Source organism: Rhinolophus sinicus, chromosome 7 (assembly GCF_057876585.1).
Source record: "Rhinolophus sinicus isolate RSI-liver-muscle chromosome 7, RSI-T2T, whole genome shotgun sequence".
NCBI lineage: Eukaryota > Metazoa > Chordata > Mammalia > Chiroptera > Rhinolophidae > Rhinolophus > Rhinolophus sinicus.
The window spans coordinates 54,612,421-54,637,853 of NC_142507.1; the positions used below are offsets into that span (position 1 = coordinate 54,612,421).

At 54.7% G+C, this 25,433-nt stretch overlaps 3 protein-coding genes, 2 long non-coding RNA genes and 1 pseudogene across 6 annotated transcripts; 2 read left to right on the plus strand and 4 right to left on the minus strand.

Annotated features, from left to right (window-relative positions):
* Window positions 1–3,470: 3,470 nt before the first annotated feature.
* LOC141568480 (uncharacterized) lies at window positions 3,471–8,039 on the minus strand. Its single transcript, XR_012491634.2, has 2 exons — window positions 7,825–8,039; window positions 3,471–4,294 (listed from the first exon to the last, which is right to left on the minus strand). It is a non-coding gene; the product is annotated as an uncharacterized LOC141568480 (long non-coding RNA).
* Window positions 4,070–9,886, plus strand: EFNA1 (ephrin A1). The gene is made up of 5 exons (XM_019711825.3): window positions 4,070–4,204; window positions 7,462–7,757; window positions 8,664–8,729; window positions 8,883–8,933; window positions 9,056–9,886. Exons 1-5 carry the CDS (start codon window positions 4,113–4,115, stop codon window positions 9,166–9,168), a joined length of 618 nt encoding a protein of 205 aa, XP_019567384.2. The 5' UTR covers window positions 4,070–4,112; the 3' UTR covers window positions 9,169–9,886.
* Window positions 9,887–10,752: 866 nt separating this feature from the next.
* Window positions 10,753–13,068, plus strand: SLC50A1 (solute carrier family 50 member 1). 2 transcript variants are annotated; one of them, XM_019711822.3, is made up of 6 exons: window positions 10,753–10,913; window positions 11,197–11,274; window positions 11,405–11,528; window positions 12,073–12,234; window positions 12,485–12,604; window positions 12,686–13,068. In XM_019711822.3, exons 1-6 carry the CDS (start codon window positions 10,834–10,836, stop codon window positions 12,785–12,787), a joined length of 666 nt encoding a protein of 221 aa, XP_019567381.1. In that variant the 5' UTR covers window positions 10,753–10,833; the 3' UTR covers window positions 12,788–13,068. The 2 variants fall into 2 exon arrangements, with proteins under 2 accessions (XP_019567381.1, XP_019567382.1); XM_019711823.3 differs by having other exon boundaries at window positions 10,758–10,894.
* A 414-nt stretch (window positions 13,069–13,482) lies between these two features.
* DPM3 (dolichyl-phosphate mannosyltransferase subunit 3, regulatory) lies at window positions 13,483–14,090 on the minus strand. The gene is made up of 2 exons (XM_019711828.3): window positions 13,932–14,090; window positions 13,483–13,830 (listed from the first exon to the last, which is right to left on the minus strand). The coding sequence occupies exon 2, from the start codon at window positions 13,823–13,825 to the stop codon at window positions 13,553–13,555; it is 273 nt and encodes a 90-aa protein (XP_019567387.2). The 5' UTR covers window positions 13,826–13,830; window positions 13,932–14,090; the 3' UTR covers window positions 13,483–13,552.
* Window positions 14,091–14,306: 216 nt separating this feature from the next.
* Window positions 14,307–25,380, minus strand: LOC141568481 (uncharacterized). Its single transcript, XR_012491635.2, has 3 exons — window positions 24,439–25,380; window positions 18,000–18,092; window positions 14,307–15,526 (listed from the first exon to the last, which is right to left on the minus strand). It is a non-coding gene; the product is annotated as an uncharacterized LOC141568481 (long non-coding RNA).
* Window positions 18,129–23,543, minus strand: LOC109434655 (large ribosomal subunit protein eL43 pseudogene; annotated as a pseudogene).
* Window positions 25,381–25,433: the final 53 nt, after the last annotated feature.

Genomic DNA, 25,433 nt, shown 5'->3' on the forward strand with positions numbered 1-25,433 from the left:
TCCCACCTCCTGCCTGGCCCCATCCTGCCCACCCTCCTCTCCCCTGCAGTGGGCCCCGGGGAGAGAATTCCACTTTGTCCCCTGGAGTCTGTCTCCCCTCCCCAAAGTTGGATGAGGGGGGCAAATCCATTAGGTTCTGGTGACCTTGGCCCCCAGGAAGAGAACTGGACTAGTGGTCAAAAGAATCTGGCTTTAGTGTGGCAACATCATTTCCCCACATCTGGGAAAGTCTCCAAAATCTAGGAAAGCAGGTGCCCAGACTTCATTTAAAACATAAACTCACTGACTGTCCTCCACTAAGGCCCCAGCCCCAATCCAGAGCCCAGTATTTATGCTCCATAAATACTTGTTGAATGAAAGTCGACCTCAGGCTTGTTCCTAAGTTCTAAGACCAGTCAACGCAAGTGCTCAGCAACCGAGGAGAGCTTGCGTATGTGTGTGAATGTGTTTGTTTATCTCTATGCTGCCTCATTACATCGGTAAACTCTGAAACACTCCATGGAGGGTTATGCTGCCGTTAAAAATATTGTCCACAGAGTTTACAACATGGAAAATGTCCTCTGTCATCAAGTTAAAGGGTAACTAGAAATGAGTGGTGCTTGTCACCCTGTGTGAAAGCAAATAAACAAAATCTCACAAGCAAAAGCCTGGCAGGGAGCGGGGAGGATGTTAATTAATAGTGGTGGGTGGCTCCCCCCCCTTTGTTCTCTGTTTTTCAACTTCACACATGAATGAAGTGGGAAACATACACTTTCTTTTTCAAAATGACATCCAGGAAGTGGAGCAGAGGCTGCTCGGGGCTCAGGGTCCCCACCCCCACCCCACTGTCTAGAGATGCCCCCCAGGGCGCTGTAGCTCGGGCCTTCGGCTCCCCAAACCACAGGGAGCTCAGTAAAGGAGTAGCAATCAAGCAGCTGGGCCTGGAAGTGGTGCCTCCAGGAGAGAGGGGCGCCCAAACGTGGACGGCATGTCCCTCCCTCCCAAGGCCGGGTCTCCCCCTAGGCACTCAGAGGTCTAATCCTGTCTCTTAGGAATTCCCAGAAAGGACTCACAAGGGGAATTTCCCAGACAGGTAGGCAGACAGACAGACAGACACCTGACAGCTCCCGCCAGTCGCACAGATGTTTGCCGGGGGGTGGCGGTGCTGAGCCTACGCAGGCGCATAGCTTTGTGGTGAGAGGTAGCCCAGTGCCAGAACCCAGACGAGGCCCGCCTGGGCAGGCTGAGGGTTGGGGTGGGGGAGGGGACAGGCTGCGAGCTGAGTTGGTCATCAGGTTGTCACCGGGCACACGTCCCTTCGGTTGTCTGTCTGGATCGCACACTGCTTGCACCTGTCCCCTCAGGCCAGCAGGTGTCGCAGTGGCTCTCGGAGAGTCAGGGCAGCGCGAAGGCAGGTGGTGGGTCTGCAGCCAATGCTACGGCACTTCAGGGCAAAACAAGGCTGGCTTGTCTATTTCCTCTACTGTTCTGGGGGCTCCCCAAGGGCAGGAATTTTATCTTAAACGCACTCTTCCCTTACCCTCGGTGCCCATTACAACACCCGGCGCCTAGGGGTTCCCCATTAGGTCTGACGAATGACCACCAAACGCTCAAATATATGCATAGAAGAGTGACGAGATCCAAGCCTTACGTGAGAATGTTGGGGACAGCGCCAAGCCAGGGAAGGAAGGCTCCGCGTCCCATTCGTGCCCAAATTTCCCCCCACTTCTTCTCTACCCGGCTGGCCCCAGTCCTAGACGCAGGCAGGGCGGGAACGGACGTGGCTCCGCCAGACTGGGCCAAACGTGCCTGAACCTGCCAGGCCCGAGCGGTGCAGCCTAGGGACCCCATACGGTCCTCCGCAGCCGACCCAGCCGCCAGAGAAACAAGGAAATGTGCCCCACACCATCTCTGGGACGCCTCTCTTTAAGTTACCATCACCCCTCCCCTCTCGAACCCTCCTCCTGTTTCTTTTCAGAGCAGTAAGTCCAGCAGAAGTACCTTCACTAAACAATTATGTAACCCACTCAACAAATATTTACTGACCAGCTTCTGGTGCTAAGCGCTGTGCCAGGCTCTGGCAATACAGCCGTGAACCAAAACCATCCCTGCCCTCATGGACCTTCGAATCTGTGCCACACAGGAGCAGGGATGAGGTCATCTCGCCTGGGACACACGTGGGAGGCCGACACCCAGATGCCTTCCCAGGTGTGGAAAATGCGTGTGAAGCTCCACCCTGCAACAGGTCGGGGGTAGACTTGTAGACTTCGGCCCCAGCGGGAGGGGCAGGCTGCCCTTCGGGTAAACGCTGGGCTCCGCACGTAGCCTGGGGCAGGTGCGCGCCAGAGGGTGGGGGCGGTGCGCAAAGCCAGGCGGGGACCTGGCCTCAGGTTCGCTGGCCGGTGGCGGGCTGGGCACCTAGTTGGCGCTGGGTAAACATTTACCATCAGCGCACCTTCAGTGCGGAGAGTCTGGCCTCGAGCAGCTTGCGCCCCGGGGTTGGGGACCTGGCCCGGCCCTCTCCCGCCCCAGGCTCCTCCCCAGCCGGTCAGCGCTGGACTAGCCTTGGCGTCCTGGCCCGCATAATTACAGGGGCTGTCGCCAGGCCTGGCAGTAAAAGAGAAAGATGAAACGGCCTGGGAACCGGGGAAGCTGGGCCAGCGGCCGCTGGGCGCCCGGGGTGTGCGGCTTCCCGCGCTGCGCAGCCGTGTGGGGAATTGGCCAGGGGTGTGCACACACTCCAACACCAACCGAGGGCGCGCGTACAGACAGCCACACGATCATACACACACAGGCCACCTGACACACAGGCACACAGCACTCCACTCTCCCGCGCCAGACATATACGAGCCCAATCAAACACTTGCCCACCCACTCCACCCCGCGAGCTGAGAGGCAGACACACACCCGCTAGCCCAGCTCCAGACGGCAGTAGACCCCGGCGGGGGAGGGCCCTCCACCCCGAGCGAATTCCAGAGGGTTTGTTTACAGGGCAGGGCCAGGGGGAGGGGGCCGAGCTAGCGCCTGAAGACTGGGAGATCCAGCGGCCCTGCCCCGGGACGCCGTGCAAATACGCCCGCCCCCACCACAGGTACCCTGCTCGCCTGTGCCCGGTTCCCCTCCTCTTCACACAAACATTAGCATACACACGTCAAAGTTTCACACGCTTTCCCATCCCACACGCGCTGTAATAGTACTTACAGATGCTTTCACACTTGCACGCCATCACACATCTGCACATGCCACACGCACATATGCACATGTGTGGTTACCGTTTGTCATCCTTCATGCTCAGATTCTCAGTCCATAGTCAAAGCACGTTCGCACGGTACACACGTGTGAGGGCACACACACACACACAACACACACACACGCTGTTAGTGCCCTTTGACGCTCTAGAAACAGGACCGAACCCCCTCGCCCAGGATCCCAAGTGGCTCTCTCTCACAGGCACAGAGGCGCCCTTAGCCCCGGCCGCACACGTTACACACTTGATCACACAGGGTCGCGCTTTATTCCAGGCATCTAGTCGATGACACAAGCTCGCGAACAAAGACAACATTGACAAATCCAACAAAAACAAACAGCAGCGTGTGTGGGGAGGGGCAGCCGAGCGCAGAGTCCGGGAAGGGGGGGCGGGGAAGCCAAGTGTGGGAACGCAGCACCCGAGCCTGGGGCGCAAGGCTCGGGAAAGGTGCGGGACTTAACCTTGCATCCCGCGAGATGCGCACGCGGAGCTGCAAAGCCAGGTCCCTCCCCCGCGTGTTCGTAGAGCTGCCGGTGGAGTTGGTTCCCTCCTGCGCCCGGGGACCCGGACCCACCAAACCACACAGGCCCCCAAGGCGTGCGAACGCGCCGCACGGAGACGATCTGTTCCGGCAGAGGCGCGCGCTCTGCTCCCCAACCCTACGCTCCCCTCCTCCACCTCCCCAACCCCCAAGCCCCTGGGCAGCCTCTGGCTGGGCGGGGCGGGGGCGGGGCGGGGTGTCGGGCGGCGCGGGCCCAAAAGGCGGAGTCGCGAAGCACAGGGGCCAGATCTGAGCGCCGCGCGGAGTGCGCCGCGGAGAAAGCCGGCGTGAGCCCAGACCCCGAGGAGCCCCGCGTCCTCGCTCGGCCTGGCTAGGCCCCGCGCTATGGAGTTTCTCTGGGCCCCTCTCTTGGGTCTCTGCTGCAGTCTGGCCGCTGCCGACCGCCACACCGTTTTCTGGAACAGTTCAAACCCCAAGTAAGTCCCGAGTCGCCATCCGACAGCCTGGCGCCCGGTTGGCGCTGCCGCCCCGCAGGGTTACTGTCCGGCCAGCCCCTGACCGGAGTCCTGGGGAGGTGACAAGAGGCGGGAGGGATTCCGTAGTTGTCCTTGCCTTCGCTTGTCCCCCACAGCTAGGAGTAGGCACCTCAGGGCAGGAACCTGCTCGGGTCTGCTGGCACAGGCACTGTCTGTGCCCCTCTTTCCTTACCTCTGGCACCCCTATTTCTCCGAAGTGAGGGACCCGTGTTGAACAGTTCCTGCCTCCAGCATGGAACCCCCCAACCCCGGCTGCCAGGGTTCTTGTTCTAGGCCCTTCCCCCACGAAAGCCTCCGTGCCTCTGCTTGTCTGTCACTCGGGCATCTGCCCACACTGACAGGTACCTGATACGACATCAGAAGTAAGCAGAATGCTCACTGTCATCGTACGAGGACCCCTCGGCAGGGACCTGGGCTGCAGGCATCAAGTGTGCATTCTGTATTTAGGTGACTGTGGAAAGCCCCCACCTCCCAGGGATCTTTTGCGGTGACGTGAGTGAGGCACATGCTGTGTAGGTAGGCTGAGGGAGTCACCTGCTTACAGTTCAAGTAGCAAAACTGAAGCGATGGGGGCGGGGGTCACGGGAAAAGGTCCAGAAGGAATGGAAGGGGTTACGGGGTTACAAAGGGCTCTGGGCAGGAAGGAGTTAATTTCTCCTGGGCAGCTTTAGGGCTGGGAAGCAAATGGTACTGGAAGGAAGAAGCTCCGTGGGACCCTTTGTTCTTGCCCTTGAGTTTTCTGAAGTTATGGGAACAGTATTTGCGCGAAAAGGGGAGGCGGGTAGGGCGGAGCTGGGAGAGGAGGCAGGAGCTTGGGGTCAGGAAGAACTCTCAGCCCGGCCACCCCAGCCCTAGCACGCCTGCCCCCCACCCCCCCTTGAGAATATACTATGCCAGCTTCCTCTAACCATGTGGCAGCATTGCCTGGTGCGGGGGGGGGGGGGGGTGTATCTGTGGCGTGTTGGGTGGGGAGGGAACAGCCAGCTGCCAACCCCAGAGGGCAATGCCCTCTTGCCCGTCGGCCACAGGGACAGCCCAGTCAGCCCTCCCACACTCCACTCCTTGTTGCCTGCTCTTTGCTTTCTTGACCCCATCTTGTCCTAGTGGGAGAGAGCAAAGTCCCTGTTTATGCCCATGCCAGGTGTTGGCTGAAGGAGGAGGAGGGGACAGGAAGCCTTGAGTAGGGAGGGGGGGCCCTGGCCTTTTCCGTTCCCAAGCTCCCAGGTTTCCTCTCTTTCAGGAAGGAGCCTCTTCCTTGCCCCCCTTCCCTGACGCCGCTGCCCCCCTTTCCCAGATGGAGAGCAAGAGTCAAAAGGGGGCTAAGTGGAGCAGATTGTACCCCAGGAGGGGGGTGACGGGTGTCCCCACCAAGCACAGCCTCTGCCCTGTCCTGCAGGCCACACACGCTCCTACCACAAGCAGGACTAAAGAGAAGCCTGCCCAGAATGGAGTCCACGGGCAGCCAAGCAGGGCCCAGCTTGGGGGCAAAGATGAGGTGGCACTGAGCTGGGCGGGTGTGAGGCTGGCATGGGTGACTCAGGGCAGTGGGCATCTGCCCTGGGATCTATCTCCAGGCAGCGTGGGAAGAAGGACGGTGCCAGTGTGAGCTGGGCACTGGTCTCCTTGGTGTTGGAGGGGCAGGTACCCCGCCCATTCAGACCCGCCAGCTCGCTCTGCCTGGAGGACAGTGCCCGGGGCAAGTGGGCACAGTGCCATCCTTGGGGCCTAGGGACTGTCCACATATGACAAGGTACATTTCTCCAGGTTCTCATGAATGCTGGGGCGGGTGGCAGAGGTGGGTGAGGAATGAGTCAGTGCCCGTCACGGGAAGGAGGGAAAGACGCCAGGCCCAGAGCTGAAATACCTGTTCTGAAATGGCTTCTATGTTTATCTCTCCGGAGAGGAATTTTAAAAGCCTCTCTCTGCTCCTCTCCTGCTCTCTCTCTCCCTGCCTCCCTGCCTCCCTCCCTTCCTCCCTCTCTCTCTCTTTGACTCTCTTTCCCTAGGGTGGGGGAGGGGCCCTGGGAAGCTAGCCTGAGCACTGGCATTCAGTTGCAAAGCCAGGCCTCTCAGGGCTCGTGCTGACTGGGCAGTGGGTGCCCACCTCAGGCCTCTTGGCCTAATTCCTGCCCCTCCCCCCACCACCCATACCCAGGGCTTTGGTTTGCAGCAAGTTGGCAGCCAGCTCTGCTGAGTGTCTAGCTGGCAGTGCTTGGGGGAATTTAGAGAAGCTGACCAGCTTGGAGAGGGAGGTGGGGAGGCACTTTTCCCCCTCCTAGGACCCCACCCAGACTGGAGCCAGGTGTCTGGAGCTGGGGGGAGGGGCCGGTGGGCAGTCTGGCTGGAGCCTGCGGAGCCTGGGGGCAATGGGCTGGGGGAGGGGAGCTGGCTCCACCTTAGGAAGAGGGGGGGAGAGGCAGTTTCAGATCTGAGAACTCGGCATTCTGGAGCTCACCTCTTGGGAGGTGAGTGTGTGGCTTCTGGAGATAAAGGGACAGGAATGTTTTGGGGTGCTTTGAGAGAAGTGCACAAGGAGACCTGAGCATAAATTTGAGTAGCTAGAAGGCGACACTTGAGAATGAATGAACTGATGAAAGTGATTTAAGTTAAAGGATTTGGGCATTACTCGTGGGCCTGGGGGGGAACTGAGGCTGAGAAATGGGACGTGTACTCCGTGGGTCGGGATAAAATGAGAGGAGTAAGAGAAGGGAAGACACAGCTGTGTGGGGGCTGCGTGCTAGCCTGGTAAAGACAAACGGTGACTTGGACCCTGGCGGTGGAATGGGCCACTGGGGTCTCAGACTAAGGTCTAATCGCATGCAAAGGAGCAACTGGTAGGTACATTTCCATTTCGGGGAATATTTACGGGTAGAAGACAATGAGGAGTGAGCTAAGGAAATATTTAGAAGCCCATCCCTGGGTAAATACATATCAAGGGGATTATGGGAAGTGCTTTGTTACCTGAAAGATCCTAAGTGGATGCTAGCTAGAGGATTATGGGAGACAATGGTGGGGGTGTTTGGAGATGGTGGAAAGATATTTGAGAGAGCGAGGTCAGTCAAGATTGGGAGTTGAGATTGCTGAAACATCTGTGGGGGGGGGCACTGTGACCTGTGAGGGGTCAGTAAACATGGAGGTTCAGCTCTGGTCTGGCTTCTGAGGGACCGCTTGTCTCCCCTCCCTCTGCACACGCACAGGTTCCGGAATGAAGCCTACACAGTACATGTCCGGCTCAATGACTACCTGGACATCATCTGTCCCCATTACGAGGATGACACTGTGGCAGAGACTGCCATGGAGCAGTACACACTGTACCTGGTGGAGCGAGAACAGTACCAGCAGTGCCAACCCCAATCCAAGGACCAGGTCCGCTGGCAGTGCAACCAGCCCAGTGCCAGGCACGGCCCCGAGAAGCTGTCTGAGAAGTTCCAGCGCTTCACGCCCTTTACCCTGGGCAAGGAGTTCAAAGAGGGACATAGCTACTACTACATCTGTGAGTGCCCGGGGACGGGACGCGACGTGGCATGGCGGCTGCGGGAGCGGGTGCACATGCTTGGTACCTGTTCGGTGGGGAGTCAAGCTGCAGACGACCCCTTCCCGTCCTGGATTCTGTTTTCCTGCGTTCATGCGACACATGTGCAGTGAGCTTCTGTGTCCTGGGCATTCGCCTTGGCTCTGCAGGCGCAGAGCTAAATAAAACACTCCAGGGTCCCTGTCCTCAAGGAACCTGGGAAGAGACACAGGTTAACAGACCATTAGAAGAGTATGACATGAGCACCTGCCAGGCTGGGGGCAGGCTCCCCGGCTTCCCAGAGCTTAGGACAAGCAGAGGAGTTGGCCGTGAACTAGGGGCCGTGTGCAAAGGGAACATGACACCTTCAGGAAACTCTGTCTGGTCAGCCTGCCTAGAATAGGAGAGACGCTTGGAAGTGGGGAGATGGAGCTTGGAGAGCTGGACAGGGCAGGTCACAGGGGCGGAGAAGTGCTACAGTGTGTGACTTTATCGTGAGGACAGTGGAGCGCCACTGGCGGGTTTTAAGAGTGGTAAGATCAGCTCTGCGTAGAATGGATCCAGGCCTCACCCTGTGCATGAGGCCTAGGCAGGGGGAGTAGAGCGTGGCCAGGTAAGGGGAGCGTACTGTACAGGCTGGGAGCAGTGACAGACAGACTGTGGGGAGAGGACAGTGGCTATGTTCTTTTCACCATCGTCTCCAAAGCCAAGGGTTATTCCAAAGAAGGGAGGTTGGGCTGAACATGGGGCAGGAAGTGGGCAGAACCTAAGGAAGGTAAGCACCAAAGCTTACCGGAAGAGGGATTAAAATGAGCAGGGACCCAGGCATTTGTGCTTCTATTTTCTTCCAACAAAGGTTCCTTAACACCCTGTGGGTTTATCTTGCAGCCAAACCCATCCACCACCAAGAAGACCTGTGCTTGAGGTTGAAGGTGACCGTCAATGGCAAAATCAGTGAGTGTCAGGGTCCCTGTGGGCCTCCTTCCTCCAGCCCTTTGCTGGGCCTGGCCTGATGTCCTGGGATGCAGGGGGAGTCCCACTGCCCAGCACTCCCACCCCCTGCCTCCCTGGTACAGTGACTGATGTGTGGCCACCCCTCTCTTTTAGCTCACAGTCCTCAGGCCCATGCCAATCCGCAGGAGAAGAGGCTCCCAGCGGGTAGGTAGCTGGGGCACAGAAGGGGGTCTGCTTGAGGCGGTTGGGTACTGGAAGCCCTGTTGGGCTGCGGGCACGCCAGCAGTGGGGCTGCTCACCTAGGCACCCTTGCCCTCCCCTTGCAGACGACCCGGAGGCGCAGGTTCTACACAGCATCGGCCACAGTGCTGCCCCCCGCCTCTTCCCACTTGCCTGGGCCGTGCTGCTCTTGCCATTCCTGCTGCTGCAAACCCAGTGAAGGTGTGTGCCACACCAGGCCTAAGGATTGGAACTGGGCTGAGGAGGCAGGTGCAGGCACCCTCACCTGTCTTGGGGTCCCTCCCGAAGCCCCAGTCCTGGGAACCACTCCCACCACATGTACAAGCTGCCACCCAGCAGCCTTAAAGCTGGTCAGTATTAAGGGTTTCAACCCAAAGGGGGTCGGTAGTGCCATTCCTGGCCTCCACCTCAAAGGGATGGGCAGAGAAGTGGGGACAGTCCTTCCCCCGCCATTCCTGCCCTTAAGCCAAAGAAACAAGCTGTGAGACATGGACTCTTAAAAAGGGCGTTGTGGGACCTGAGCTGGAAGGGGTCCAGGGTCATGTGGGTGGACATCGAGCTCGGCAAAGATGCCCCTCCCAGAGACCCGGGATGCTGGGATGACCCGACTGAAGGAAAAGCAAGACAGTTTCCTGCCTGGGAGCCACAGGAGAGGCGGGATGCTTGGGCCCACCCGCCTCTTCCATCTGTGGAGAGGCTTGCAGCCAGCCACTGCACCATCCCCCATCCGGGGGACAGCACTCCCAGAGCTGTGCCAGCAGGGGGGCTGTGCCAACCTGTGCCTAGAGTGTAGCTGTCAGGGCAGGGCCCGCGTGTACAGGATCTGTATATAAATTTGTGGTGTGTCATTTCTACAACTGGAATTTTTTTATACAATGTTCTTCGTCTCAAATAAAGCAATGTTTGTGTTTTTGTAAGTGCTTTCCCACCCGTCCTCACTTATGAATGACCCGCGAGTCCCTGCTATGTGACACTAGTCGCAACTGGGTTTGAATTTTGTTCCCTCCCTCTGGAACGCATACCCTCAGCAGCCCCAGCGGGTGGGGTGTTTCCTCCTCAGGGTTGTCCGGGACAGGAGTGCCCCCCACGCGGTCTCTCGGGTTCTAGACTGCACCCCACTCGGGAGGTTCTTCCTGTCCACCCTCTGCCTCATTCCCACCCTCCCAACGCTGGGCCCTGGGCTTTGGCATGCCATGCAGGTACTCAGGCGGCGGGGTGAGTCAGGGCGGCCCTGGGAACGCAGCTGCGGCATGAGGCGCGCCCCGCAGCCCCACCAACGAGACTTGTGGGAAGCTGGGAGTAAGCAGTTCCCGGCAGCAAGTCCGGTTGGACTGGGGCGGGAGGTGGGGGCAAACGAAGTGCTGTGGCTGAAGGGGGGGGCACCTGACAATTGGTCATTCCTGGCAATCCTTGTTATTTAGGGAGACGCTGGGAAGAAGAGGCTTCAGCAAACAGAAAAGCCTCCCAAACCCTGGGCCCCTGAGGTTCTGGTCTCCAGCTCTGGATGGGAAGCGCGCTGAAGTCTGGTTCGATCCAGCACGCTTTTGTGTTGAGGTCCAGCACGTAGCCTCGGGGGCTGCGGGGAAGAGTTGAGGCCGGGACCTAGGTGATCCAAGGGGTAAACAGTGGGGAGCCCTAGGAAGGCGACGGACCGAGACCCGGAGGGCAACGTCACGGCTGCGAACCCGACGAGCCGGCCCGAGTTCCGGCTTGACGTCTCAGGCCGAGTTCCGGTTCAGTTTCCGGGGGGACGGCCCAGCGAGGGGGCGGAGCCGGGGTGCGAAGGGGCGGGGCTCCGACGAGCGGGCTAGGCACCCAGCTCGCCTGCCCGCGGCGCCCAGCACGGGAGCCGACCTCGGGGGGGATGGAGGCGGGCGGCGTGGCCGATTCGCTCCTTTCCGGAGCTTGCGTGCTCTTCACCCTCGGCATGTTCTCCACTGGCCTGTGAGAGCGCGGCGGGGCCGGATTAGAGCAGGACCAGGAAGTCAGGACAGGGACGCGAGGGGACGGAGACGTGGCCGCAGCCCCACGCTGCGGCCGGAACCTGGGGTCAATGGGAATCGGGTCAGGGGGCCTGGGAGAGGCTGGTCATTTAACCTGAAGCAAGGGAGCTGAGGGTGGGGTCGGGGATCTGCAGTTGCCTGGGGAGGGTGACAGGCACTGGGGATCTCGACTCCCCAACACCTTGTTCTCTCCTCTCACCCCTGCCTTTGGGGCCCCGTTACAGCTCGGACCTAAGGCACATGCGGATGACCCGGAGAGTGGACAATGTCCAGTTTCTGCCCTTTCTCACCACGGATGTCAAGTGAGAGGAGCGACCACTGCGGCGGGAAAGACTGAGGGAGGTGAGGGTGGGGGGGAGAACCGGGGAAGAGACCCCTCGGGTCTCCCTCCCACAACCCCGTGGGCGAATGTGCCTCCCCTCCACCCTGCAGCAACCTGAGCTGGCTGAGTTATGGGACCTTGAAGGGAGACTGGACCCTAATCGTCGTCAACGCGGTGGGAGCCCTGCTTCAGAGCCTGTACATTCTGGTGTATCTGCACTACTGCCCTCGAAAGGTAGAGGCCTTCCCTGGCCCCACGTCTCTGCTGCAGGGCAAACACTGTTCCTAGAAGACTAACAGGCTGGCACTGCCACCTTTTCCTGGAAGGGCCCTCCAGCCCTGCAGTCCTTCCTCCATCAAGCCAGCCTTCTGAGACTCCCACGGCACCCCCTAGTCTGGCAAGGCTGGAGGTCTACCTCGCCTCTTGGTTCCCAACAAGCCTAAGGGCAAAGGGCTTTTGTCTCCATAGTTCCTTCAGAGCCAGGGCCAGTGGCTGAGAATGAGATGATTAGCTCTGCTTCCGTGTTCAATCATAAAGGCGTTTATTAAGCTCCTACTGTGTGTACCAAGCTCACAAAGAAAAAGATCTTTCCCTCCCCTCGTAACCTCCAAAGTTGTGGGTGGAGGAAGTCACTGGTGGGAAAACGGCCGTGAGGAGCACAATTCTGGAGCTTAGGCAAAGGCTGGCTCCCCCACTGGAGAGGGCAGGCTGAATTAATTCCAGCAGGGAGTCAGGGCTTCTGGCACATCTAGAAGGAAGGCTATTTCCTCCCCTGCAGCAAGCTGTGCTCCTCCAGACTGCAGCCCTGCTGGGGGTCCTGCTCCTGGGCTTTGGCTACTTTTGGCTCCTGGTACCCAACACTGAGGCCAGGCTTCAGCAGCTGGGCCTCTTCTGCAGTGTCTTCACCATCAGTATGTACCTCTCACCATTGGCTGACTTGGTGAGTGGGGATGTCCAGGGAGGTGGGGGAGGTTAAGAAGGGTCAGGCTCCCATAGCTAGAGACTGTAGCTTACACGCCCCCAAAGGGAAGATACAAATCCTAGAAGGAGACGGGTGAGTGGGAGGCAGCGGGGAAAGGTTGGGTAACAAGATCAGGGAGCATGTTTGACCTTTTTTCCGAGGAAATTCTTAGGCAACGTGGGAGCGTTACTGCGTCTAGGCTAGGAGTGTCTCTCATCCTTTCCCACAGGCCAAAGTTATTCAGACTAAATCGACCCAGCGTCTCTCCTTCTCACTCACCATTGCTACCCTCCTCGCCTCTGCCTCCTGGACCCTCTACGGGTTTCGACTCAGAGATCCCTACATCATGGTAAGCAGCATGAGGATGGGGTGACAAGGGTGTAAGGTGGAAAATCAGCTCCGCGCCTCATAGCAGCCCTTGTGGTTTCAGGTACCCAACCTTCCAGGAATCCTAACCAGCTTCATTCGCCTCTGGCTTTTCTGGAAGTACCCCCAGGCACAAGACAGGAATTATCAGCTCCTGCAAACCTGAGGCAGTTCACCTGACCACGGGGCACCTTAATGCCCCTCTGTTACCAAAGAGACCGCCTTCTTTCAGCTGTTTCTGCTGACCAGTTTCACAGGTGCCATGGGTTATGGGCAAGAAAAAGAGACAGCTTTGAATTGAGAGACCAAAGAAAGAGCTTTACTTAGAAGATTGCGCGGGACCTGGGAGATGAAACACTTATTTTTCAGAGATTATATTTTTTAATTTTGGGGTTGGGGTGAAATCTTTAGAATGTGCCTTAAAATAAACTGTTCCCTATTCCTGCCCATCATGGCTCTTCAGTGATTCTCAACCTGCCTGGTTTGGTGAAGGGTAGAGGTGCACTACCAGATCCACAGTTATTCTTGGGCTGATTAAGTTGGCTCAGAAAAGGAGGAGAAAGAACCAGGAGCAACCTAGGGCTGACCTAGGAAGGCCTTAAAAAGAACAGAGGTTGGATATTGTGAAAAAGCTGGGTTAAGCTTCAAGTATTTCCTGACAGGGTCAAAAGGACCAGAAATGTGAAAAACATCTCCATCCTGAGAAGAGAAGGGGGGCTTTGTCTCCTTTGGAGCAAAAAGCAAACACCAGCAGGCTGCAAACATGAAGGCTCACACGGCCTCAGGAAGGCGGCTCGCCCGCCTCGCACTTCCCCACAGAATCCCCAATTCCCATTCTCCACATTCAGACTGAAAACAAAGTTAGGACGTCAGCTCGCTCTTTAATGGGGGACGGAGGGGAGGGCTGTCCCGGAGCCCGTGGGCTAGCGGGTCAGAAGCGCATCCCCCTGCGGGCTAAGTCGGCGCGGGCCTCCTGTATCTGGCTCTGCAACTCGCGGGCGGCGTCCTCGCAGTCATGAAAAGTGGCCACGCGATAGCCCACAGTGCCCAGCGCATAGCAGCCGGCGGACACCAGCAAGTAGGCGGGCAGTGGCCACAGCACCTCCCGACATGACAAGGGCAGCTCCAGGGCTCCCATGGTCAGGGCCGCCCAGGCGGAGCCCAGGAGCGCCAGTGCCCAGAGCCACTGCGCTAATTTCGTCATGGTCGCTGCGGAAAGAGAAAGCAGAGTTCGAGGTCCTTCCGCCTCGCGACCCTCACTTCATCCGAGACCCATTCCACCCGTGACTACCCCGCTCCGTTTCACCTACCCTCAGCACCGCTCCGCCATCTCTCTCGCCCACCTCATTCAGCGTTCAAGCTGCACGTACTCGGCCGCGCGCTTCCCCTTCCGCGCAGTTCTGACGTCACGCCCAGGAGTCCTCCGCGGCTCGCGCTCCACCTCCGCGCGGCCTTCTGGGAGTTGTAGTCCTCGTGGTGGCGCTCGGAGGGCTCGTGGCTCGCGCGGTTTCGCTGAGCTGAGTTCAGCTGGCTCAGCTCTGCAAACTGCGCCTTGGGTCCTGAGGGCTGTCGGTGCTGCTTCTCTCCCTCAGGACCCCGCTCCAAGCTGGCGTGGGGCTTGCAGAAAGCCTGAGGCCACCGACAAACCTTGCAACAAAATGGGAATGTAACGTGGTTTCCCTTAAACTTCACTTCTCCTACAGAGAAATCCCATTGGTTCATTCATTTAGCTATTCTTTTATTCATGCATTCGAACGTTTCTTGAGCTCCATGATAGGTTTTGGAAAAATAGAGATATCAAGATACTGGGCCCCTCCTGGGGCGGAGGGGGAAAGAGGAGTCAGGTAGACAGATGCATTGACCACTACTTGAGATAGGTGTTAGGACAAAGGTTGTCATATTTTTAAAAGGGAACGCAGGGGAGCAACCAGTACAGCTTGGAGCCAGGGGAAGAAGGGCTCCGGGAGGGTGTCTTTAGAGAAAAAAGTCTGGGGACAGAGGAAGTACCTGACGCGCTTGAGGTATTGAGGGAAGGTCTACACGTCTTTCAAAGAGCTTGGTGGATGAATTTCTGATAGGTATATCGAAAACCAAATAAAAGCAAAGGTCAGGCAATTATCAACTTCAGGTAAACAGCTATAAAAGAACGGAAAGAAAGAATTGATAAAATCCTGCCTGATAAAGACCAGTAGGAACATACTGCATGTTGGACAGAGTTAGGTCTATTAACTTGCTGCTGCAAGAGAGAGCCCACACACCAGCAGAGCTGAGGAGTGGCTCGTCAAAGGAAAAAACAGGGTCCTTACAGGATGTGGGAAAGGTGGAGTTTAGGTAATACTGAAATGAAGCAGTGTTTTGATAGGTTCAAGGTAAGCATGGACGTAAGTGAGGGAATCAACAGCAAGCCTCGGCTGAGAAGTGGACTGAGGGTCCACCTGGCAAACAAAATTAAGATAATTAATTGTAGATAATTATGTAATAGATAACACAATTAAGACGAATCTAGACTGTTGTGTCCAAAACCCCATTATCTGGAGCTTGGCACCCAGGTTGGAAATCGCTGCTTCTTTGTGCCAAAGTAATCCACCTGGCTTTGACCTCCAGGCAACAGTGGGACGTTCCATTCTCACTGATTTTAAACAGCGAAGTTTATGACCATGATTTTAGAGAATGAAGTTTCTCAGCCCCATGTCATTCATGTTAACAAAAGCAGTTTTTACAGACTTACAGAGTTTTCGTACAAACACTACATAACTCAGCTGTGAAGAATATTTTCACAGCCATAATAATGTGAGCACTGAGAGACTGAGTTAACTAAAAATTGCAATACATTTGAAGTGAGAGGGTGGAAGTGGGGAGAGAACTATATCCTCATCGTCCATGGCAGGCAGTCAGCTGAGTATATCTAAAATAGAGAAAAAGAGATAATAATATAAGCATATTATTTAGAAATGTAGAGGGACATACCAAAAGAAGCAGCCAAGAAACTTGAGAATGGTTTATGGAAGAGCATGTGTGTAGGGGTGGGAGAGTGGAGCAGGAAACTGATTTTTCATTAAATGCCTTGCAGAACTGTTGGCTTTTTAAACTATGCAAATTCCTTTGTTAAAGTAAGAATTAAGACAAAATAAAAACATTTTTGAAAACATGCTGGGCCGGCCCGGTGGCTCAGGCGGTTGGAGCTCCATGCTCCTAACTCCGAAGGCTGCTGGTTCGATTCCCACATGGGCCAGTGGGCTCTCAACCACAAGGTTGCCGGTTCAATTCCTCGAGTCCCGCAAGGGATGGTGGGCAGCGCCCCGGGCAACTAATAATTGAACACGGCACCTTGAGCTGAGCTGCCACTGAGCTCCCGGATGGCTCAGTTGGTTGGAGCGTGGGCTCTCAACCACAAAGTTGCCAGTTCGATTTCCCGCAAGGGATGGTGGGCAGCGCCCCCTGCAACTAATGATTGAACACGGCACCTAGAGCTGAGCTGCCACTGAGCTCCTGGATGGCTCAGTTGGTTGGAGGGATGGTGGGCAGCGCCCCCTGCAACTAATGATTGAACACGGCACCTAGAGCTGAGCTGCCACTGAGCTCCTGGATGGCTCAGTTGGTTGGAGCGTGTCCTATCAACCACAAGGTTGCTGGTTCGACTCCCACAAAGGATGGTGGGCTGCGCCCCCTACAACTAGTAATGGCAACTGGACCTGGAGCTGAGCTGCGCCCTCCACAACTAAGACTGAAAGGACGACAACTTGAAGCTGAACTGCACCCTCCACAACTAAGATTGAAAGGACAACAACTTGGAAAAAATCCTGGAAAAAATACACACTGTTCCCCAATAAAGTCCTGTTCCCCTTCCCCAATAAAAAAAATCTTTAAAAAAGAAAAAAAAAAAAAAAGAAAACATGCTATAGGAATTTCAAAGCCCCCCCTTCCCCATTCCCCCCAAAATCCTATTGGTTGTTCACTCAAGACCTCACTGGTCTCAGCTACTTTCAGCACAGGCCAGGAGCTAGGCAACAGCTTGGCAGATCCAGAAATTCTGTTTTATTCACCCACAGTAGACCTGGCTCTGAACGACTGCCACTCCCCAGAACATTTTTGGGGAGAAGATAATGAGAAGGGACTACAACACATAAAGACACATGATAAATTATAACGTTGTAATAATAATCTGTGGAAGAAGAGTAAACATTCATTGAGGGGCCATTATGTGTCATGCCCTGTCCAACACTCATGTTTAATATACACGCTGCCGTAGGTACTTTTATATCTCCACGTACGAGTGAGGAAACCAGAACAGAGAGAGATAGTAAAAGGTGAGTACCTTGCCTGAGGTCATGCAGATAGTAAGTAGCAGAAGCAGAGCTGTCCCATCAGCTCAAAGGTATGTGCTTAGTAATTTCACCCCCCTGAGTTCCTGGCCCAGGGATGGGCAAATAGGAACCATCATGGCAGATGACATTCATTGATGGATTACTCTGCCAACCACTGTAATGAGTACTTTCTGTGCATTATCTCCTTCTGTCATCACAGCCATCATATGAAATAGGAACTATTATTATCTCCATTTCACAAATGAGGAAACTGAGGCACACCCCAGCTAATCTGACTTTAGAGCTGCAAGCTCTGCCACGACAATATAGCACCACCTCCCTCCTGAGGTCAACGGAACAGAATAAAGAGTGAAGAAACAGATCAAACATATCTGTTTAGCACATGATAGCGATGGCAACTCAAGAGAGTAAGGAAAGATGAGTTGCTTGAAAACCATTTGCAACCAGGTTACCATTCAAAAAAGTAAATTCAGTTAGATTTCAACCTCACATCTTATATCAAAATTAATTCCTAGTGCATTAGAAAATATTGACTGTGGGGGTGGCTGGTTAGCTCGGTTGGTTAGAGCGTGGTGCTAGTAATACCAAAGTTGCCGGTTCAATCCCTGCATGGGTCACTGTGAGCTGTGCCCTCTTTCAAAAAATAAAAATAGGGGGGTGGGGGGTGGGAGATGAGGGTAAGGGGGATCGAATATATGGTGATGGAAGGAGAACTGACTCTGGGTGGTGAACACACAATGGGATTTATAGATGATGTAATACAGAATTGTACACCTGAAATCTATGTAATTTTACTAACAATTGTCACCCCAATAAATTTAATTTAAAAAAAAAATAAAAAAAATAAAAAATAAAAATAAAAAATAAAAATTGAATGTGAAAAGTGAAACCCTAATAATGCCACCAGAAAAATGTGGGCACATATTTCTCTAATGTTGAGCCTCAGCCTCATGTCCTCCAACCAGACTTCCTGGCACTTGACCTTGTCTTGCAGCATTCTTCACCACCTTCCTTCTCTGAGCTCCCACGGCCTCTTTTCTAGATGGCACTTACCATATCCAGCTGGAGGTTTGTTGTTTCCCTGCTTGGTCTGCCCAGGACCACTGTATCTCCAGGACCAAGCACAGTGTGGGAAACCCAGCAGGCCTGTAAATGTAAGATGAGGGGCAGAGGGAAGGACAGATTAGCATCTGACGGTCTCCAGGGAAACTGACCCAGCTTTCCTGGTCCCAGGAAATATGACTACTCCAGACACTGTCATCTGCCAAACATGGATGGGGTCTTTGGCCTTGGCTAGCCCTGGACGAAAGCCAGCAATTTCTGGGGGCGGCCGGTGGCTCAGTTGGTTAGAGCGCTAGCTCTCAACAACAAGGTTCAATTCCCGCATGGGACGGTGGGCTGCGCCCCCTGCAACTAAGATTGAAAACAGCGACTGGACTTGGAGCTGAGCTGCAACCTCCACAACTAGATTGAAGGACAACAACTTGACTTGGAGCTGATGGGCCCTGGAGAAACGCACTGTTCCCCAACATTCCCCAATAAATTTTTTTTAAAAAGCCAGCAGTTTCTGATGGTCCAACTCCTTGCTTGCCAATCTTTTGCAGACCATCAGTCACCCTTCTGCTGTTACAAGAGGATACAGTACACATGGTTAGAGCAGGGGATGAAGGGCAGCACAGCTTGGGGATTTTAAATGTGGGCTGTTAAGGCCCAGTTGTCCAGACATTGGGTCCTTTACTTAGCTATGTGACCTTGGGCAAGTAACTTAACCTGTCTGAGCCTCAGTTTTCTCAGCTGCACAATGGAATCAATAACTAATCCTCCCTCGTAGGGTTGCTCTCAAGATGAAAGGAAATAAGGTAGGTTGGGTACTTAAAACAATGTGCGGCATTTGGGGGGCACCCAGTAAGTGTTAGTTACTCTTGTTCTTGTTATGAATCACTGTCAAGAGTTCCAGCTCAGGGCTGAGGATGCCCCTTTGCTCCTGCAGTATTTCCCCAGCCTCCTTCCCATCACTCTCAAACCATTTTCTGAGGTATTGCTTCTGAAGATGGCGACACTCATGTGTTGTGGGGGTTTTCTGTTTTTGCAAGCTTTGATTTCCGAGGGAGACAAATTCCAAATTTGGTAGCTTTTATTCTAAAGTGCACAGAAGATGGGGGAAGTCGCAAAATTACATACACTACAGCACAGAGGAGGGAATTGACGGGGCTGGTGTGTGTGTGTGAAGACTTCAGAGAGGCCTTGACGTCTGAGTTGATACTGGAAAGATGACTAAGAGCTGTTCAGGTGAGGGGGTGGGGCATGCGAGGCCAAGGGAAAGCTTGAACAAAGGCACACAGGCTGAGTCCCGGTGAGTAATCCTCTATGGCTGTCCCTGGGACAAAGACGGCTTCCTGGGGAGCGGCAGGAGATGAAGCTGGAAAAGCAGGCCAGGCTATTAAAGACCCCTTCAAAGTATTTGTGTGTGTGTCGGGGGTGGGGCATGGGGGTTGGTCCCTCAAGTCAGCAGCTTCACCCCTTAGAGGAGTAGGTGACCCCCATGTGTGCTTGTGTGTATCATGTCAGACAGTAGAGCTTTCTGTGTGCCCACAGGTGCCAAGGTTATTACTGGTCCTTGGAAAGGTTCCAGGTGGTCAGGTTGTATTGACTTCATCCCTGTCCTCAGGGCACCCACTGTTCCACTGGGGCCACAGGACAGACACACCTGTAATCAACAAAACACACACTCACAAAATTACAGCCAGGCTTTAGGAGGAAATGGTAGATCTGAGATCCTGCGGCTGATTGGAGAAAGGGCTGGGTGAAGGTAAGGCAGAGGAGACCAAGATGGGACAAGAAGACAGCCTGAGGGAGGAAGGACCAGGAACAGGCCTGGCAGCTGATTCTGAGGATTCAGTAATAGGGAGCTTAGTTTTAACTAAGAGCTGTGGCAGTGGTGTGTTGAAGGGGTTCCTGGTTCTTCTTCTAACAGATATGTATTGAGAACCTACCAGACATCAAGCAGTGTTCTATGAACAAAACAGACAGATTCTATGAAGTGCTGGGAGACAGACAAGAACCAATCAAGCAAATATTTAATATATAAAGTAGTGAGAAGTGCTGTGAAGAAAAACATAGGCAGGTAAGTGGCTAAAGGGGGGCAGACTGTACTGTTACAGAGCAGTCAGAACGGCCTCTCTAAGAAGGAGAACATTGCAAGAAAACCTGAATGAGATGAAGGAGGGAGAAGTATACATATCCACTGAACTAGTGTTCCAGGCAGTGGGAACAGGAAGTGCGGAGGCCCTGAGATGGAAGCATACCTGGCACAGGAGGCACGTGGAGGCCGGGGGTAGGATGGAGTGAGCGTGGGGATGAGTGCAAGGAATGAGGTCAGAGAGGGGGTGGGGGCCAGGTGGCACGTTGTGGCCACATTTTTTAAGCGGCATGACAGACACTGATGGACCTGACTTTCAACTCCAGCCCTGCCTTCACTTATTTTTTTTTTGTTTTAAAATTTTGTTACAAAAATGAATCCATTTATTCTAGGCTAGCAATATTTCCATTGTGGAGCTTCTACTGGTCTTTCAATTCCTTCAGTCGTCTGATGGCGGACTTGACTGTGACAGAAGTGGTGTTGGTGCTCCAGGCACCACCAGCTACTGTTTTCACGCAGGAACCACAAGGCCAGTTCCCCACAGCTCGTCTCTTCATCTTGGTTTTGCCACAAAGGAGCAGGTGTACTTGGCGTGCTGGCTGATTTCAATTTTCTTCACCATTTTCCTGAGGGAGGCGCCATAACGGGTCCCATACTTACCAATGCCGACCGTCTTCGTGCGTTTAGCCACATCCCCGCACACCAGGCCGGAACCCAGAAAGGTCACCTATCATCTTGAACAGGTTATTGTAACCTCTTTTTCATTTTGCTTCATTTTCTTTCACGAAGACGGGGTGTATTAGTCAGAGTTTTCCAGAGAAACACAGAGATTTGTTTGTTTGTTTGTTTTAAGGAAATGGCTCACATGAGTAGAGAGACTGGCACGTCCCAAGTCTGCAGGGTTTCTCTCTGTGAAAACTTGACTTCCTCGTGGCCTGAGGTGGGGGCCATGGGTAGAGGGCCAGCTCCCAGCCCCGGGGAGCACAGACCCAGTCGGGAGTCCAGCCACTGCAGACCCAGAAAAGAGCCCATGTTACAGGTTAAGTTCGAAGGCCTCCAGCTGCGGGGTTCCCTCTGGCTCTGGGGAGGCACCTTTTGTTCAGGACAGTCCTTCAGTGGATAGGATGAGATCAAGCCACACTGGGGAGGGCAGCTTGCTTTACTCCGATTTTAACTGTAAATCTCACTCAAAAATACCCTCACAGAAACATCCAGAATACTGTTTGACCACGTATCTGGGCAGCACGGCCAGCCAAGTTGACACATAAAGTTAAGCATCATACATAATAAGAATATTAGTCTCGTAAGGTTGACATGACAGCTGACATTGAGAATATCTGTAAAGCACTAGGTATTACACATCGACTGGCAAGTGGTAAGTACTCAACCCAAGGTGTTATCATCATCACAGGGAAAAATAACATTTGTCAGATGCCTAGTGGGTCGAGCACTGGCTGGATAGGCTCTTCCGTGTTGTTATTTAATTCCAATCTTCCTCACCACAGTCTGACAGAGGAATTATTATCCCCGCTCTACAGTTGAGGAATATAAGAGGCAGAGAGGTCACTCGACTCGCTTGAGGTAACTAACTGTCTAGTTCTAGAGCTCGAACTAGAACTCAGGTCTGTCTGATTCCAAGACCTGGGTTTTTCCCACTGTCCCACATCCTGACTAGTACCTGAAACAGCTTAGCTGAGTCAGGAGAAGCCTCTGGCCATCGAGGCCGGAGGCTGAGAGCAGCAAGGAGAGGCGTCTCCCTGCTGTTACTCTCAGCACCTCACACACAGGTGTACACACACCTCGGTCCCAGAAAGTCCCTTGAAGCAGCCTGAGGTCAGCCCTTGTGGCAACTCTTGGCCCAGAAAGGGTGTCTGTGGAAGGCTTTTTTCTGTAGAATCCTGTGCTGATGGGATCATTACTAATTCCTGACAGTTCAGCCCTCAGCCTGAAATGGGTAAAGGAAACTTTCCTGCTCTGCCAGCTTATTTGGGGCGAGGGGAGTTCTCAGAGAAGGGCTCCTCACAGGGCTTGAGGGCCATTTGGCTCAGACCTTATTGTCACATGGGCCTCAAATGTAGACTTTGGATATTATCTCCAAGTGTGTCTACAGACGGTCACAGGTTACTCTCTGATTGAACAAAAAGGAGGGACTTACCACAAAGTGGTTTAACTTTTACTACGGAATTTTTAAATATATACAAAAGTAGAATGAATCATACAATGAATCTGATATGCCCATCATCACAGGACTTTATATGATAAAACAGGGGCCTATAGTTTCTATAGAGAAAAGGTTCTAAAAATCCTGTAACGATCTTGTGACTGGCACAAGTACAAGTTCTGATTGTGTTAAAAACTGTTAATTTGTTAAATGTAAGAACTTCAAACGTGTCTCAGTTTTTCTTCATTTTAAAGCCTCAGTAGTTGAAGGGACCTTGGCTGCTCCCCAGGCTTTGGAGGACCTGTTTCCAGGGAACAGTTGCTGAGAAGTGTGGGCCCAGGTAGAAGAGATGGGAAAGACATGCCCCCTCCAGGTCCCGGGCTGCGGAATCTCAGGTGGGAGATCTGCAGAGTGCAGGCCTATGGCACATTGCTTTGCCCTTCCCCCCAGGGGGTACAGGTTCCTGACTCCAGGGCCAACGGTGGGGGTGGTGGTGGTGGGGTCTCTCTGTGCCTCTACAGGAACTCAACCAAACAGCACTGACAGTGCAGCCTCTGTGCGGCCAGCTTGCTCTGTGGGGGTGGGACTTGGAAACAAGGTCTTGCTCCTGCCCCCAGAGGAACTTCCAGTCTGCAGGGAGAGAGGCAAATCACTGTATCTGAAGCGAGCGATTAAGTGCCACCAACTGTGCCTGCACAAGGATTCAGCCATTGTTTGCTCAGGAGGCGGCTCTGTGGGTGACCTGAAGTCAAGCGGGAGTGTGCACAGGGCCCGCTGGCCCGGAGGTCCCCGAGGGCAGGGCCTCCAGCTTCCCATTCTTTCGTGGTTCCCACAGGCCAAGGGCCCGCTGGGTTCACAAAGAGCTTCAGTGCTCGCTTTTGACTGAACCTTTCCCCTTTGTATCTGTCTCTGTGTCTCTCAGCATCTCTGTCTCTACGAGTCTCTGGTTCGCTCTTGTTTCCCAACATCCTTTCCGAGCCCCCAGGGGAGCAGAGCTGGGGGGGCCGGGCAGTGGGAACGGGACAGCGTCCTGTTCTCACCAAGGACAATAAGGGCCGGAAAGGGCTGGAGCCAAGGCCTGGCGTGGGCTCCCCCTCCCTGCCCGCCCTGGGCGCCCCCACCCCGCCCTGACCTTCTGGCGTGCCCTATGTGCCAGCCGTCCCCCTCATGCCAGTGCCAGTCTCAGGCGAGTCCAGCCTCTGCCGGGACACGGAGCCCTCTTAACCTGTCTCACCTTCCACTGCCTTCTGATCTGTGGCCTCACCTCCCGCCGGCCAGCCAGCCTCCCCACTCGCATCCCCTCCCCCACTGCGTTATTTACTCTTGTTTCCGGAGCAGGCAGGCGGGTGTCGCAGGGTGTAGGGGCCACGTGTGAGGGAGCAGGAGGAAACATCTGGCTTCCCTCTGTCCTTCATGGGTGGGACCGCCCCTCTCTCCCCCAGGCCTCCAGCCTCCCTTGGTGGAGCAAAGCCTCAGGAGTGCAGGGGCCAAGAGGTTAGCACCTTTGCCCTTGTCACCTCCAGGTCTCCAGAAGCCATGATGGCCTCCCACCCCCATACTTAATGATGGTGACCAGGTGGCTGGGATACCCCTGCCAGGGTTAATTGGTAGGTCAGGTGTAGGCAGCCTGCAACTAGGCACCCAAGATAGGCTGGGTGGAGAGCCAAGGTTGGCGCCAAGCTGCCTTGTAAATGCACCCATTCCCTGAGGAAGGGGTCATTAATCGTGGGCCACATACTGCAATTGATTCCTACGCAGTGGGTGGCAGCAGGTGCCCAGATCCCTTGGCATTGCCCGGACACCTGATCTCCAGCTCCTCCCTAGCCTGGCCCCACCCAAGCGCTCATCTTGAAAGGCAAGGTGCCCCCAGGTGGCCAGGCCCCGCAGCTGTGTCTTGTGCTCACCAGGCCTGGGACCTGGCCCTCTGCCCACCACTCCCACCCCAGGTGAGGACAAAGGCAAGGTTTGATAGAGACCCAGAACCAACTCCCCGTAGATCCCGGGTCCGTTTTGGACAACTTCTCCTTCCCCAGAGGGTCCCACGTACTGCAACCCCTCCCAATCACTAGGTAAGTTGGAGCCTAGAGCGCTCCCTCAGGCGAGCTCTGGTCTCCATTGAATTCTCTGCCTCTGCTGCCAGCCTAGGGAAGGAAGGAGACTTAACTCAGTCTCGTCCTCCCAAGTGAGCTTACCTTTTGGGTCCAAGGTCCGGTTCCACTGGACCTCCAGCAACAACCCTCCCCAGGCCTCACTCAGGATGGGCTTGTAAAGGACAAGGTTGCGGGTCTCCTGGAGATGTGGGCTCATGGCGCCCTCTATAGGCATCCTGGGTAAACTGCATCGCACTCCCTCAGCCTTAGAGAAAGGATCTGGGGGACCCACCACCTATGGGAATAGGTGGGTTGGGGGAGCCCCTAGGTACAGGATTGGGGGTGGGTGGGGGCCTCTAATCCGTGACAGCTCTTTTGATTCACTTCATCTTCACTGTCTTCTTCCCTAACTCAGTCACATTCTACGTACAGGATTTTCTGTTCTAGAAGGGCCATCTACTGCCCGTCATCAGGCACGGTGCTTACCCTCTGGACAGGGGTGCTCCTCTTAGCAGAGCGGGGACAGGGTAGGACCTGAGAAGCCATAGCCCTCATTCCCCTCAGGGCTGGGGCTGAGGTGGATGGCCTCGTCCCTGTCGTTCTACAAACGTGGCTAAAACTTAGGAAGTTCCTAGTCTCTTGGCTACTAGACATTGGAGGAAAACGATGGCACCAAAACAAAGGGGATGGGGGTGACCAATCTTGGGAGTCTTTCTAAACACTGGCATGCGTTGGGGTAGGAGAGATGGGTCTAGGAGGGTGACATAAGCAGGGAGTTCCACGGACAGACTTGGGGCAGAGGGGCGGGGCTCATAAGAGCCCCCACAGGTGTAACCAGAACCCCGTGGGGGGGTGTGGGGTGAGCTTTTCCTCCCCTGACCCTCCTGTCCCAAGACCTATTCCAATTCCGATGGGCAGGCCTTCCAGCACTGCAGCCTTTACCCCTTTTCTCAAAGGTCAAGGCTGCAGATCACAGATACACTTTCCTTCCATGAGACACAGCACATACACTCCAATGCCTGTGAAAGTACCTGCCACTGACGATCCTCCATACATATTTGGTAAAAAAAAAAAAAATGAACCCTGGAGGAAGGAAA

Coding starts and splice junctions, on each gene's coding strand:
- EFNA1 (XM_019711825.3), top strand. CDS start 4,113: ATGGAGTTTCTCTGGGCCCCTCTCTTGGGTCTCTGCTGCAGTCTGGCC. Junction 4,205..7,461: donor TGGAACAGTTCAAACCCCAA/GTAAGTCCCGAG, acceptor GCACACGCACAG/GTTCCGGAATGAAGCCTACA. Junction 7,758..8,663: donor ACATAGCTACTACTACATCT/GTGAGTGCCCGG, acceptor TTTATCTTGCAG/CCAAACCCATCCACCACCAA.
- DPM3 (XM_019711828.3), bottom strand. CDS start 13,825: ATGACGAAATTAGCGCAGTGGCTCTGGGCACTGGCGCTCCTGGGCTCC.
- SLC50A1 (XM_019711822.3), top strand. CDS start 10,834: ATGGAGGCGGGCGGCGTGGCCGATTCGCTCCTTTCCGGAGCTTGCGTG. Junction 11,275..11,404: donor TTTCTCACCACGGATGTCAA/GTGAGAGGAGCG, acceptor TCCACCCTGCAG/CAACCTGAGCTGGCTGAGTT. Junction 12,605..12,685: donor TCAGAGATCCCTACATCATG/GTAAGCAGCATG, acceptor TTGTGGTTTCAG/GTACCCAACCTTCCAGGAAT.